Below are 14,228 nucleotides of genomic sequence, written 5' to 3' on the forward strand. Positions count from 1 at the left end.
AATCAAAACCCTAGTCCTTCGGTATGGGAGTTGTGTGTAGGGCCTCGGAAATTCCATGGAAACGACTTTTGCTTAGGGAAAGAACATTAGAGATTGGAACATGGAATGTTTGCACTCTGCTGAGGGCTGAAGCATAGGCGGACCTGAGAAGTTAACTCCGGAAGCCACTACAAAAAGTGCGATGGAAAGGAACAGATACGCTGAAATCACGGCACAACACGATGTTTAATGGTGGAGTCATCGTAACCCAGCTTACGATGCTGAAAAACTCAAAACAGACATAACATTGAGAGAGCCCTACCGTGAGAGGGTAAGCAATGAAAAATATCGGGAAACAGATGATGTGGAGCAGAAGATATAAATGGCTTTAAAGAACCATAAAAAGAGAACAATTTGTTATTTTCAGTTTAATGATGAGTGCAGACTGGCCGTTAAATCCAGCCAGAGCTAAAATGATGCAGCATCTGACGAAAGCAAACAGAGTTATTTTCATTAGAGAGAGAACGAAGACATCGCAGGTATGCCGCAAGAAGAAGCGTGTATGGGAAGAACAAAAGGTGAAGGTCATCGAGGAAACGGCCGAGATGGGAAATATCAGAGAAATCTGTAGCTGTATAAAGCAGTGGTGTACACTAATTTTTGATCAAGATCTACTTTTTATATAAATGTCTTGCCAAGATCGACCGAAGGGTTTAAAATCCTCTTTTACATTTTAAAAGTAGTCTTCCTTGGTTTTTTTTGGCTCTGAGGTCCAGATATAGATAGTTCAGATTCATGATTTTGTTGGCATTCGACTGAAAATGGCTTCACGATCGACGTTATGAACACCACTGGTATAAAGGATGAAAAGAAGAGATTCCAAGTCCGTACAACTATGGTTTTGTACAGAGATGGTAATTTGATAGCCGTAGCGGTAAGGGTGAAAACGGCAGCTTGGAGATGCTCCAACATCACAACTGCGTCGAAGTGGTTGAGGCCATATAATCAATGAAAAACCATAAAGCGCCCCATGAAGCCCCATTCACCTGTTATTAGGTGAATGTTTGCTATACAGTGCTTTTCAAAAGTAACGGAATAATTTGTTAAAACAATTAAAAACGGTTTATGGAGAAATCGTTAAGATGGGTCTAAAGATTTAAATTTCTTTTTTTTTGAGATAAATTACCATAAAGTTTTATAATTTCCCATTTATTTGAGAAAGAAAAATCACAGCAGTCATGCGTAACCATGGCAACCAACTGTTTCAGATATTAAAAATTAATCATTGTTTTAATAAAATATCTGAAACTGATTTCTAAAATATGACAGCAAGAAAAGATGCCCGAAGAATGGAACACGACATTTGTTTGTTTCATCCACAATAAGGGTCAAATATTATCAGAACGGCTTCAGAAGGGGACGATCAACCATTCAGCACATGCTGAGGTAATGGTTGGTGTGACGGAACCAAAATATACCGTACCATTGTGAGAGTAGTAGTGATGTACGGGAGTAAGACGTGGGTGATGACAGTGAGGGAGGAGTTATTCCTCATCTGGAAGCAAGGAAAATGGAGGATACGTATCAACTACGAACTGTACCAGCTATACTAAGAGTCAACACTTGTTGCAGAGATTAAAAGTGCCTGAATAGCTGGGTCATTTGGAACGCATACCGGAAGATCGAAAGGCGAGGAAAGTATACCGTCAAAGACCCATGGGTCGTCGAAAATTTTGCGGAATTTCAAAACTTTTTATTTTAGAAACCATTTCGGAAATACTTCTGATTTTTTGTATATACTAACTTTGATATGTATTCTACTCATTTTATACAAGAACATGTCATTATTTTCGCTAGTTTTCTTGCTAGATTTTCTTTTGTATAAGACTGCTAGTTAATGAATAATTTATGTTTGAGTAGATATATCGTTGTGGGGTAAATTTACCTACTACTAGAGATTCCTTGGTATCAAAAGATTCCCCATTTAATGTAATATGTGCCCATAATAAAATCTTGTGCCCGTTTTTGCCCCATTCGAAGAACAATATATATTTTTTTAATTGCCGCACGGAGCGGATTTCGCTCCGATCTGAAATGTGTTGTTCAAAATATTTTATAGAATTAAAGAACGTTTTCTAAAACAAAATTCTGAATGGTTAGATAAAGATTTCGTTGTGAATCTAAAAGAGGAAAATCTATCATCTACGTCTGCAGTAATCTCAGAAAAAGAGGCCGTCCGTGTATAACATTTGATAATTCCAGAGAAAGGACAGAGAGAAAAAATTTATCTCGCTTGCTGCAGATTGAAGGTTTGGACCAATTACGTGATGTATTTTTGCAAGGGCTACGAGCAGAAGGCCAAATTAGGAACGCAAATATTATTGAAAGTATAAAAAAATACATCAACAGAACAGCAAGATTTGGTTTATCGCGTATTATTCCAAAATGAAAGTATCGAAAGTCCATTGAGTAAAGAAAATTCGTTGGCTGTAATGGCAGATATAGGACTATCTAGGTATCAGTATAATATATTACGATCATACGCTGCAACACAAGGATGTAAATTATTACCTAGTTATTAACAAGTTCAGAGCACAAAGAAAGATTGTTACCCAGATCCTCCATCGATAACTGTCACACCAGTAAGCGCCAGTATAACATTACAAAGTTTACTTGACCACACCACCAAGAGACTTTTTAAGACACAATTAGAGGAATGTTAAAATATCTTACGGTAACTGATCTCATATTAATGTGTAAGTGGGGATGTGATGGCTCTTCTGGACAAAGCCAATATAAACAGATTCTACCAGGTGAAACAGATCAAATAACCGATTCCCATTTGTTTAGTTCATCATTAATCCCTTTGCGTATAACCGACAAAACATCCACAACAATATTATGGGAATACCCAACTCCTTCTTCGATTTGATTCTGTAGACCCATGGAGAGAACCAGATGTCTAGTTTCAAATATAGAATCCCAAATTGATAAGTTAGCGCCAACACTTATAAAGGTAGGTGTTAAGCAACTACCAATTATTTTTTACAATGATCAATGGAAAAGTATGCAGCACATTAACAGACACTCCTTCTACATCTACTTGTATGGTATGCCTTGCCAAACCAACGGAAATGAATAATCTGGAGAAGGTAACAACGAGACCATCTCGGGAAGATACATATAAATTTGGTCCCTCATCTTTACACGCTTGGATCAGATTTAGGAGTTGGTTCTTCATATCTCGTACAATCTATCATTTAAAAAATGGTCTACCATTGATCCTTTACACAAGATTGAAAAAGAGACTAAGAAAAAACAAGTACAAGACCGATTTAGAGATGAAGTAGGTATAATTATTGATAAGCCTCGACAAGGTACTGGAAACTCCAACGATGGCAAGACTGTTAGAAGATTCTTTTCTAATCCTTATTACACAGCAGATATTACAGGAGTAGCTGAGGATTTAATTAAAAGGTGTTCCATAATTCTTTAAACATTAGCCAACGGAAGAGCCATAGATGCCAAAAAGTTTGGGGAATACGCATATAAAGTAGCAGAACTGTATGTAGAGCTATATAAATGGTACTACATGCCTGCTTCAGTACACAAAATACTTATTCATGGTGAAAGCATCATACAATATGCTGTATTACCAATAGGACAACTTTCAGAAGATGCACAAGAAGCTAGAAATAAAGATTATAAAAAATACCGGTTACATAACGCTCGGAAATGTTTAAGGAATGCCACCAATCAAGATGTTTTCAATACGTTACTATACACCTCTGATCCTTATATATCATCAATTAGACATGTTGTAGAAAAAAGAAAGTTAGACTTAGATTCAGAAACCATTGTTTTGCTAAACTAAATATTTATTACTATTATTTTAGTGTAAGCATTATTACGTGTAGTTTAATAATTAAGTAGCCATTATTTTTTTTAACAATAAATCTATATTTAAATATCATCTGTGTCTTATTTTAGAAGAATAATTGTGACTAACTTATGATTTCTCTGCAAAACATACATAAAATTCTAGGATAATGATTATACCGTTTATATTATTTATTGGAACTTCACAGGATTGCTATTAGGCGAATGGGACAACATCTTAACTAACACTTTTAAACATACTATAAGGGTAGTAAATATCGTTAGAATCGATAAGGTAATTTGTAAATAAAAGCAAAAAAGGGGTAGTTTACCCCATGGAACCCTCTGGAACAAGTGTGATACATCAATGGAAAGCTCTTTAAAAATGAATATCAGTTTATATATATGACTTTCGACAAAAAAATTGTATTTAAAAGTTATTGAGTTTTGGCCAGCAAAACGGCGTTTCGCCCCACTGTGTGACGTCGAGGAGAGTCTTCGAGCGAAAGAATTTCGAGGATGGAGAGGACATGCACGGGACCGTTTCACGAAAGTTCGTTCAATTTGCACTCAATGTGTTCTTATGTTCTTCTCATAGTTAATGCAATCTATTTCGAGCAAACCGTTTCTGACCACAATTTAATGTTTTGCCATATTTTCCAATGTTTTAAAGTATACGTACTACGTCTAGTGGTTTCTTATTCAGAGAATTCTCACTGAATTTATATTTTAACCAACCGGATGATAGTGTTACAATTAAGAAAGAAGCCTAGATAGGCTCACCACTTCGAACAATTTTTTAATTATTTAAGAAAATTAAACTTACGTGTTAGTTTAAGAAATTGTTGTTGCGGAGGAGGTCTATTATCTTTCCCGCTTAACGGTAATAATCTGAAATCCATAAGTCCTAAAAACGACAAAACCAAAGCCGAATCTACTGATGTTAGTATTTCTTTTAGAGACGATCTCAATAGGTCAATAGCTGGGTACAGATAAATTTCAAAAAGGTTATGCAATTTTTCACCATATTCAGTGGCTAGCTAAAATAGAAAGTTTATATGTAATAAATTAGTAACTTTCTAATTAATTGTTCATAAAACTTTGGTTTAATTTTAAAAAAAGGTTGAGTATCTTTTTAAATGTAGCGAGAAAAAATACTTATTGATCTGCACAACGATGTAAGTATAAGAATTGATTGAAAGTTTCAGTGCAAGCTCAGGTGTATGAGAGTTAAGGAGATCGGAGTAAATAAGGTAGATAACGAGATAGATACGGTACTTCGACGGTCAATATACCCAAGTTAGTGTAGAGAAACGTGATATAGAACAGCTTCGTAATCAACTTGTTTCTAAGAAATCCATTCAAGAATAAATTTTTCTTGAAAGTCAAGAATAATTTTCCTCATTGTATGAATATTTCTTTGCGTCCCCAATAATATTTTAGCTTATCGATTCTACGGTAAACAAAATTGAAGTTCAACATCCATTGAACAGTTCGAGTTTACATTCTCCGAACGATCCCTTTGTGTAGTTGCTGAAAATATTGGATGACTTCGCATTAACCATCATGTGTGTTTAGGACTAAAAATATAGAAATAAAGTTTGTCCAACTTATCACATAGTAGTATGTTTTAAACCTTGATAATTTAGGTCATCTCTTAGAACAAAGATCGATATTTTATGTTTAATAAAGCGGTTTTGTTCTTCGTGAAAGCTGTGATAATATAATTAGTCCCGTTAATTAACATTTCCATCTGGATGTTACTCTTAAACTATTCATAACATCGATTTAGCATATTCATACAACGTTTATTATTCAGATCGACCACTGGGATGTTCTCCGTAATTGGAGAGTTCCTTAGCTTCACCATAATCGCAAATCGTGTCTTTATAAATAATCCATAAATTCTAACAAATCACAATTCTAATAATATCGTCCACGTTTTAATTTAACATGGTCAATTTCAAAGTTCGAACCTAAATCAACGGTGGTGGAAAATCGATTTCATCAACTGTCATCATCCAATTTTGATGCGAAATTCGAAATGTAAATTTCCTTCTCAGTAACCATCAAAGGATTAATTTCGAAATATGTAAAATAAAGTTCAATGTACATTTTATAAAGAAATGAATTCAATCTCTATTTGCTCGATTTTTAAAACATCGCCTATTAAAATATCAGCTTTTAGGGCTTTTGAATCAACGTCATTGATATCCACATCATTATCGTTATTTTCTATTTCGGATTCTTGAGTCTTTGAATTGTTTGATCTTTATTTTTTTCTTTCATCGATCCAGTATTTCACGTCATTCACAGTTTTAGTTGCGGTAATTAAACCAAGTTTTTCTCGACGTTTAATGGTGGATCGGGTTTAAAGGCAACAAAAAGCCAAAAGGAACAGCAAAATGAACTAAGCCAACCTCTTACGAAATAATCCAACGAATTTAATCGGATAAGACGTGAAATATGAGTATGTAGGTAATAATTGCTTCTTTTCTAATAATGTGTATGTTAATATTTGAGTGTAAATGTAAAGAAAAAATTGTTGAAACACGTAAGAAGTATTATGAGGAGGATTACTTTGTAACCTTAACATATCCACCTTAATCCCCGCCTCGAAAGTTTCATCTTTTTCTTTTTCGTTCAACTAGAGGTACATAGTTCCAAATCAATGGTTCCATCTGATTTGGGATCAGGGTGGATGGACTAAATCAATATATGTCTTACTCCACAAAAAAGGTTCCAGAGAGGTGCCCTCATCTCGCACGCAACTAAAATGATGTTCCAAATAATAGCAGAACCTCTAAAGTCTTAGGCTTTGTGTAAGGGCTTGGTACGCCAGAACAAATATTGAACATAAGACAAATTATAGAAAAGGCCAGAAAATTTAATATGCCTACTTATCTATGCTTTATAGATTACACACAGGCTTTCGATTGCGTACAATGGCACAATCTCTAGCACATTCTAGATGAAATAAGCAACACCTCATAACTATTATCAAGAGTCTCTACGAAAATATAACACAGCATACGTAAGAGTTGAGAACGAGATGACTGACCTATTCCAAGTGGAAAAAGGTGTCAGGCATAGGTGCATACTCAGTCCCCTCCTATTCAACATTTGCGGTGAGTGGACCATGAGGAAAGACTTGGAAGACTGGAATGGGGGAATAAAAATGGTACGTTAATGGTACCACCCTTGATGCGACTTTATCTGACGAGTAGAGCAATACAGCAATGAAATCGGAACTGAAAAAATTAATCGTGAAACCACCACGTGAAACTACATAAGGAAGATGGGTAATATATCTACAAATTGACGTTCATTAATATCTAACAAAGGAGACTCCAGCGGAGAGATTAACAAGAAAAACGCGCTAGTTCAGGAAGTCATGAATAAATTAACAAACATATGGAGAAGTCATATGAGAAGTCGATGCGAGAAGTCTTCTGAACAATGGACAAAAGGAAAATCGATGCCCTAGAGATGTTTTGCTGACGCAAAATGTTATGAATTGCGTGAACACAGAGGAGAATTAACGCGTCAATACTACAACAACTGAAACCATAAAAGCGATTGCGAGTCGAGGTGGCTGAAAATATTGCAAAACTTTTTGGACACGTGGTGCGAAGAAACGGTTTCGAACGTAGTCCCTGTTTGTTTTGCCTCTTTTCATTCTATTACTTTGTCGAAACTAACCAATTAATGCAACAAAATGCTTCAGAATGAGGGGCACTAAAATTCTAAGTTTCTTGTAACCATTGTAAATGCAAAAAACTAACACATAACTACGCTATATCAAAAATTGGCAACAATGCAAATATGTAATAATTAATTGTTTGGAGACCTAAATGCATCAAATCTGGTACATTTGTACAAAATCAAACACGCGGAAATAGAAATCGGGTCATGTACCAATAGCGATCACAATGCAATGTCAGTGAGTAGTATACATTAAGGTAATTTAATTAATATAACTAAGCGGCATTAAGCACATAGGTGATACTTCTATTTCTAGTCCAACAAGGACTAGAAATTTCTCTGTACACGCATCACAACTTTCAAACGACCAATACGACCCAACCCTATACGACTATTGTACCACTACCAGCCTTGAATTTCAGAAATTATCCAATTAATGATTATTCTTAATTGTTCTTTTTAACGTCCTCAAGCAGTGCCACTCGTCAATAGCGTTCGACCAATCCATGCTCTTCATCAATTAAAACCAAGACCAAACTCGAAGTAAGTTAGTAGTCATCATTCTGGTAATTACTGTCTAAAATTTTGTATGTAAGAATGCTATAAAGGATTTAGTAGCCTCACTAAGAAAGGAATAATAGAAAAAATCTTGAAACGAACCCAACCCAGAATTGGGGAACCCAGAGAAAGTTTGGTAATCATATCACTAAATCTAAAACCAGATCATTAAAAATCCACGTATTTAAACAACATTGTAGTTCCATGGAATCCAAAATATCGAAGTAAGATGATTAAGATAGTTAGAACAGTTAGATAGGAACAGGTAGATAACATCCAAATCGAATGTGATGGTCAACTTTCCACCCAGCTCAGCAGCTAGCATTATCTGGACAATCACGACAATCCGCCAGATCATTGAGCTTACCTATGGCAATGAAACTTGGACCACAAATAGAAGGGACATGAGTAGGGTTAACGGTGTCCAAATGAAATGCCTTCGGAGGGTTGCAGAAAAGACACGACAGAACAGCTGTCCTGGTTTGGCCACGTAAGACGAATAGAACAGATGAGGAACCACGGATATACATTTAGGCCAGAGAGCAAGGCAGTCGATCCATTGGGAGGAGACCAAGAACAACATGGGAAGAGACAGTGACCCAAATTGCGGCCAGCCGAGGGAAGATTATGCTGATCCTTAAGCTGCTCAAGGGATTTGCTGGGGAGAGGGAAAACTTCAGAAGATGGATTCGAGGCCATCTCCCAACGCCTTTCGGCTTCATAGGTTAGAAGAGCTGGTTTATAATAAAAAAATCGATTACCATTATTATTAAGAGCTTTTCTCCTCCAAACTTACCCAAGTAGAACCAACTAGAACTACATCTATGCATTAGCACTAATGGAAAAGTATTTTAAACGTTCTTTATAAAGATATCAAATATTATATATAATGTAGCAGCTGCATTTCTTGAACTTATTATGCACGAATGCTCTCTTAGTGGAAAGATATGTTCAATTCAATCAAATTTCTCAGTGCTAGTATGGATAGAGCCATCGGCAGCCTTATTATTGCAAGATTTTTGTTTTGCCCTGAGCAATTATTACTAAATATGTTGAGGTAGTTAATGGACGGTTTCATGTATTTCTCTATTGAGTCATATAGCAAGGACCTCATGGTAAATATAGAAGTATGATCCTGATTTCCTATAAATTATGTATACAGAATTCATTGGTTGTTAACTATGTATAAAACACACCTTGCAGAAATATATAGTAGAAGCAGAGTTTTACATTCTTCAGTAGCTCCTTTTAAAGCAGTGTAAAACTTTTTGCTCGTTTTTTTTGTGAACCATCAGCTTAGCAACTGAAAGGGCCCACCTTTTGGCATCATCTCTTCTATTTGAACTCCTAATCTTTAAATGTAATTCTTTACACAGTTCTTACAATTCTTTACTTAATCATCCTTCTGGTTCATCTGCTTCGTGCATTCCAGCTCCTGTTATCATTATATGTTTCACTTTGTTTTGAATGTTTTCCATTGCCATTTGGAAAATCCTCTCACATCTGCGTCTTCTGTTGGAACATATTTGTATGAATCCTACTTTTTCATCCAAATTTAGAATAACAATAATAATTCTGGAATTCATAGCTCCCAGCATTTCTTATTATTCCCACCTATCGTTTCGAGCATGTATCTTTCTGCTAATTCAAATTGAATACACTGCAAATCTTGACCAATCTCACAACGAAATCGATTTGTTAATAAAATATAACTGATGATAAGTAGTAGTTATGCTTCTTGTAGTTGCTATCTGAGACACCAGGATATGCAATCTCTCGATTATAATAACATTTATTTTAGATGATAGGAAAAGTCTGATATTCGACGCCTTTTAAGTTTATAAAAAGAAATTGTTTTTTATTTTGTTTACGGCAATTCTAAGCTAGATTTGACGCGCGTTTTATGTACTTATCAACATATTATGAAAATATTGAAGTTGCTATTTACTTCATCTCCCCTAAATACTCTTCTCAATAGCCTTCTGTAAAAATTCAGCATTACATATTACATAAAGTTATAATGTAGTAAAGCTTTAGTTTTTTATTGACCTATGAGATATTGTTTGAATAAATTATAGATACTCAACATTTCCTAACACTTTATGAAATTTGTGCTAACGTATAAAATAAACATAACAAATTACTTGCGGAAGCCTTAAGAGCCAACAATTAACAAACGGTTCCAAGCCCAAAACACCCGGTTCCAAATAAACCATTCCACATCTTGAAACAGTGGCCGGAGAAGCTACAGCTAAATCAGCAACTTCAAACATCATCGTCATCGTATCTCGAAGTTTAATGATTTCCCCGCTACTCAAACACAACTTTTTGTTATCATCCAATACTGTATTCATGTTTTCGATCCAAACGGCGTCGACGGGACCATCGAAAATATACCAACGTTTATCTTTATTTTCAGCATTAATTCCAACTCTTACCAATGATGGTAAAATACCGTCAGTCCTAAAAAATTACAACATATTTAGAAAATTATTATTAATTATAGAATTTTAATGTTACCATTCGTGTGTTTGAAGATCAAATTCACCATAAAGTTGTCCCATTGTAATCGATTTTGGGTTAAGTACGTAAGTGTGAACAGGTTGAAATGGGTAACCGCTCGGTTGTGGTTTTCCTTTTAATCTAGTCATCGCTTGTTGAAGAGCGATGTAACACTGAAATTTAAAAATAAATTTATTTAAATTAAAGAACGAAATTAAAAGAGGTAATATAGTAAGTGTATCACAATTTGAAATCTTCATCAGGGATTTTATAACCTGAAGCTTTGAATTTATAGAGTGAGTTTTATGTCTTTTCTACTTTCAACGTGGAATGGTTTTTCGTTTTATTGTGGTTTTTCCTCTCGTCTTATGATCAAGTTAAGAAATGAACTAAAGAAGGTGTTTCCTTTCCACTTTTTATGTATTAATTTAAAAGGTAATTTAATTTTTAAATAAAACATTTTAAGCGTTGCTTTTCATTATAAAAAAACTTAATAAATAATATTCAATTGAACCTTAAATTTTTATTCTTTTTAATAAAAGTGAGAAATTGATACAGTAGACTTTTTTCTTAGAAAGGAAATGTTTTTCTAAATTGAATCCGTAAGGTCTTATATCTTACATGGTGCGCTTAATCGAAGTGATATCCAATCCCCTTTACTTGAAATCCTTGACAGAAAAGGGTTTTTCTTATTACATCGTATTCTCTTTTGTTACATAGACCTTCTTTGAACGTAATCGACTTTTTGTGACCTGCCGCTTACGGTTAATTAACCTTTATCCTAAGTTATAAAAAACAGAGATCTATAAAACATGTTAACGTGAAGTTTTTTTTGATGAGTTGGTTTTACGATCGAACCTTAAACAATTAAAAACAGAAATTTAAAACAGTTTCGAAAACAAATTTTTTTGATTCTATTTTCAACAGGTTTAAATAGTTCCAAACGTATTTGCACCAACAATTTACGGTAGTTGCAGATCGATTTTAGTTATAGCTCGACTTATCTGAATATTTCATGTTATAATTAATTCTGGGTTTAAATAACACATTGCAATCAAAAAGAGCGTACAAATTTGGAAAATATGGGTTTTAAGTTTTTAATTTAACGTTTCACGTTAGGATTAATACATCATGTCACAAATAGTCCCCCAAGGCTATAATGGCTATGATCTGTATAAGATCTAGAATCGAATCTGGAATTGCAGATTTTTTTTTAAAGATAGATTGATCTCTATCTTAAAAGTAGAATTGAATATGTTGCGAATACACAAGTTAATCTTAAGTTATACCACGAATAATCTTTTTCCATTGATTGAAAGTACCTAGAGAATAAACCAGAGCAAAATTCAGCAAAATTTAGTTAGACATATAAACCAGTAATATAAACTAAATGGAATCCAGAGTCTTCTAAGCCAGTGAGAAAACCTTTTCAATTTAAATCCACCAAAATGAGAGTGCATGTTACATTGTGTTTCATTAGATGTACTTTGACTTACACTAACAAATTCCTTAATACGACATTGCAATCCCATCAAAGAACTACCACAGAAACATACATAGACCATTGCTTTAATAAGCTTGTGTGGGATTACCGAAAGCTGCTTTTGGTAATTATGAAATTAGATGGACGTTCTAGGGGTTAAATCGAATGCAATTACCGTAATGGTGGGATGTCTAATCCGGTTTATGTATTGTTATAAATAGAGATTGCAATTTATAAAAAATTTTTTTGTCTTTACCAATTCCGGTGCTTAATCAATAAACACATTAACAGTCTTGATTTAAACTTTATATTAAGAAACATTTTCAAAACGTCTAAATTTTTCAACTTATCGAAGCAATGAAATTGAAATTTCATTACTATCCGTTTCCAGAGGAAAAGGAGTTCTGGAGGGAATTAAAACTGAGGAAATAAAGAGTTGAGGGATAGAGCGGAAAGCTGAAAAGACAAGAAATTACAGCTAGTTCTGGTGAATACTACCAAGGATGCCGAAATCAAAACAGAAGTGTCTTATGCTAGTAAAGCAGAATCTACTAAAAAAGTCTTTACATCGAAAATCTCGGCCCCATATAAAGGCAAAGATGAGAAAGATTAAAAGCTGGGTCAGATGGTGTTCAATCAATTTAGGTATTGATTCCTACGATAGTAGCACTAATCAGAGATAGTAAGTAAACATAACAATTTTTTATGTCAGAAAAACAGGCTGGTAACATGGAACATCCACGAAATTAACAAAGAGTCTAAAGAACTTATGGAATTTACAAACAAAGACGAGATTTCGATAATAATAATAAGTGAAATCCTTCTGTTGCTACATCAGGCCGGTAAAATATCAGGATTTAAATGGTACAGAAAGGACAGAAAATAATGGGCAATGAGAGGCGTTGCACACTACATACGTTCCAAATATCCAGCAAGAGAGGACACTTTAGGACTTTAGGAACAAATTTTCTTCAGATTTCTGTTCCAAAATGCTCGATTTTTTATAATATCTTTGTTGTTTCTTGATAGGCGAATAGGGTTCCATAAGCAGATTTTCAAAATAAGTTAAAATTAGTGAAAAAGGAATTTCAAAGTTTGCCTGATGCTTAAGATCCTCCTGTCTAGTGGAATTTTCTTTATTTTTAGTTGCTGGGATATATTTAGGAAAATTCCGAGTTGGTCAGTGATGCAGAATTGTCATGCTGATATTTTTCTACGATTTTCCGAATTCCATCCATCCTTTTTCTTCCTCCCTTGTTTTCGGCAAATTTCACATGAGTTCCATAATGCTAAATCTAAAAGATGGAAGAAAAATTTCTTGTAGTACTTCTTATCCCGCTTTTTTAAAATTGAATGTTTAACTTAGTGTTGATCTGCGCGATCAACACCTCCTATTGTGTCATTGTAATCTATTACTATTACTGGCTTCTCTACCATTTCCTCTCTTCGTTTTTTTACTTATCTCTCTATCTATTTTCATAGAATATCGATCGATAGCAAATTGACATCCTTCTTATTCTTCCATTTTACGCTGACTTCCTCTTTCTTCAATTTTTGTCTTTGAGATCTTTGGGTAAGTCTTTTCGGGATAATTTTAGGGTGCCAGAATAATTGGTATCAGAATATCGGCTAATTGTGGAGAATTGTAGAAATTCTTCATGGTAAGGCAGTAACCTTTATTCAAAAGAGGCTCTGCTAATGTAAACACAACTTATCACAACACTGGAAGATTTTTATATTATTCGTCCAACACAGTCTGTTTTCCAGTGTATACTAAAAAGTTCCAAACATAACCACTTTTGGACTCACAGACTAAGTATGTTTTTGTACCAAGTAGCGGTCTTTTCAGTGGTGTATATTATTGTATCCATCCGAAGTTGCCCTTATAGAGCAAAACTTTCATCTATGGTTATAAATTTTTCAGGGACAATTACATCTTTACATTTTTTTTCCAAATTTTGATACCCTGGCCATATTTTGTTGAGTTTTCGATTATCATACGATCATACGTTTCATTATTTGAAAAGAGCAGGTATTTTTTTAATCATTTCAGACCTATGGCGAGTCATAGTTTGTCGAAAAAATGATGTAAAAATATAATATTGGATTTTAGCTTTTTATT

At 34.3% G+C, this 14,228-nt stretch overlaps 1 protein-coding gene across 1 annotated transcript in view; it reads right to left on the reverse strand.

The window, feature by feature from the left end:
- LOC111419434 (dynein axonemal heavy chain 1-like) overlaps nucleotides 1-14,228 on the reverse strand; it is an 84,935-nt gene that overhangs the window by 27,764 nt on the left and 42,943 nt on the right. The window contains exons 18-20 of the mRNA XM_071200080.1: nucleotides 10,642-10,796; nucleotides 10,266-10,584; nucleotides 4,685-4,898 (exon numbers count right to left, since the gene is read on the reverse strand). Coding sequence (XP_071056181.1) covers nucleotides 4,685-4,898; nucleotides 10,266-10,584; nucleotides 10,642-10,796 — 688 coding nt within the window. The remainder of the gene's footprint in view (nucleotides 1-4,684; nucleotides 4,899-10,265; nucleotides 10,585-10,641; nucleotides 10,797-14,228) is intronic.

The sequence above is a fragment of the Onthophagus taurus genome, chromosome 11 (assembly GCF_036711975.1).
Source record: "Onthophagus taurus isolate NC chromosome 11, IU_Otau_3.0, whole genome shotgun sequence".
Lineage (NCBI taxonomy): Eukaryota > Metazoa > Arthropoda > Insecta > Coleoptera > Scarabaeidae > Onthophagus > Onthophagus taurus.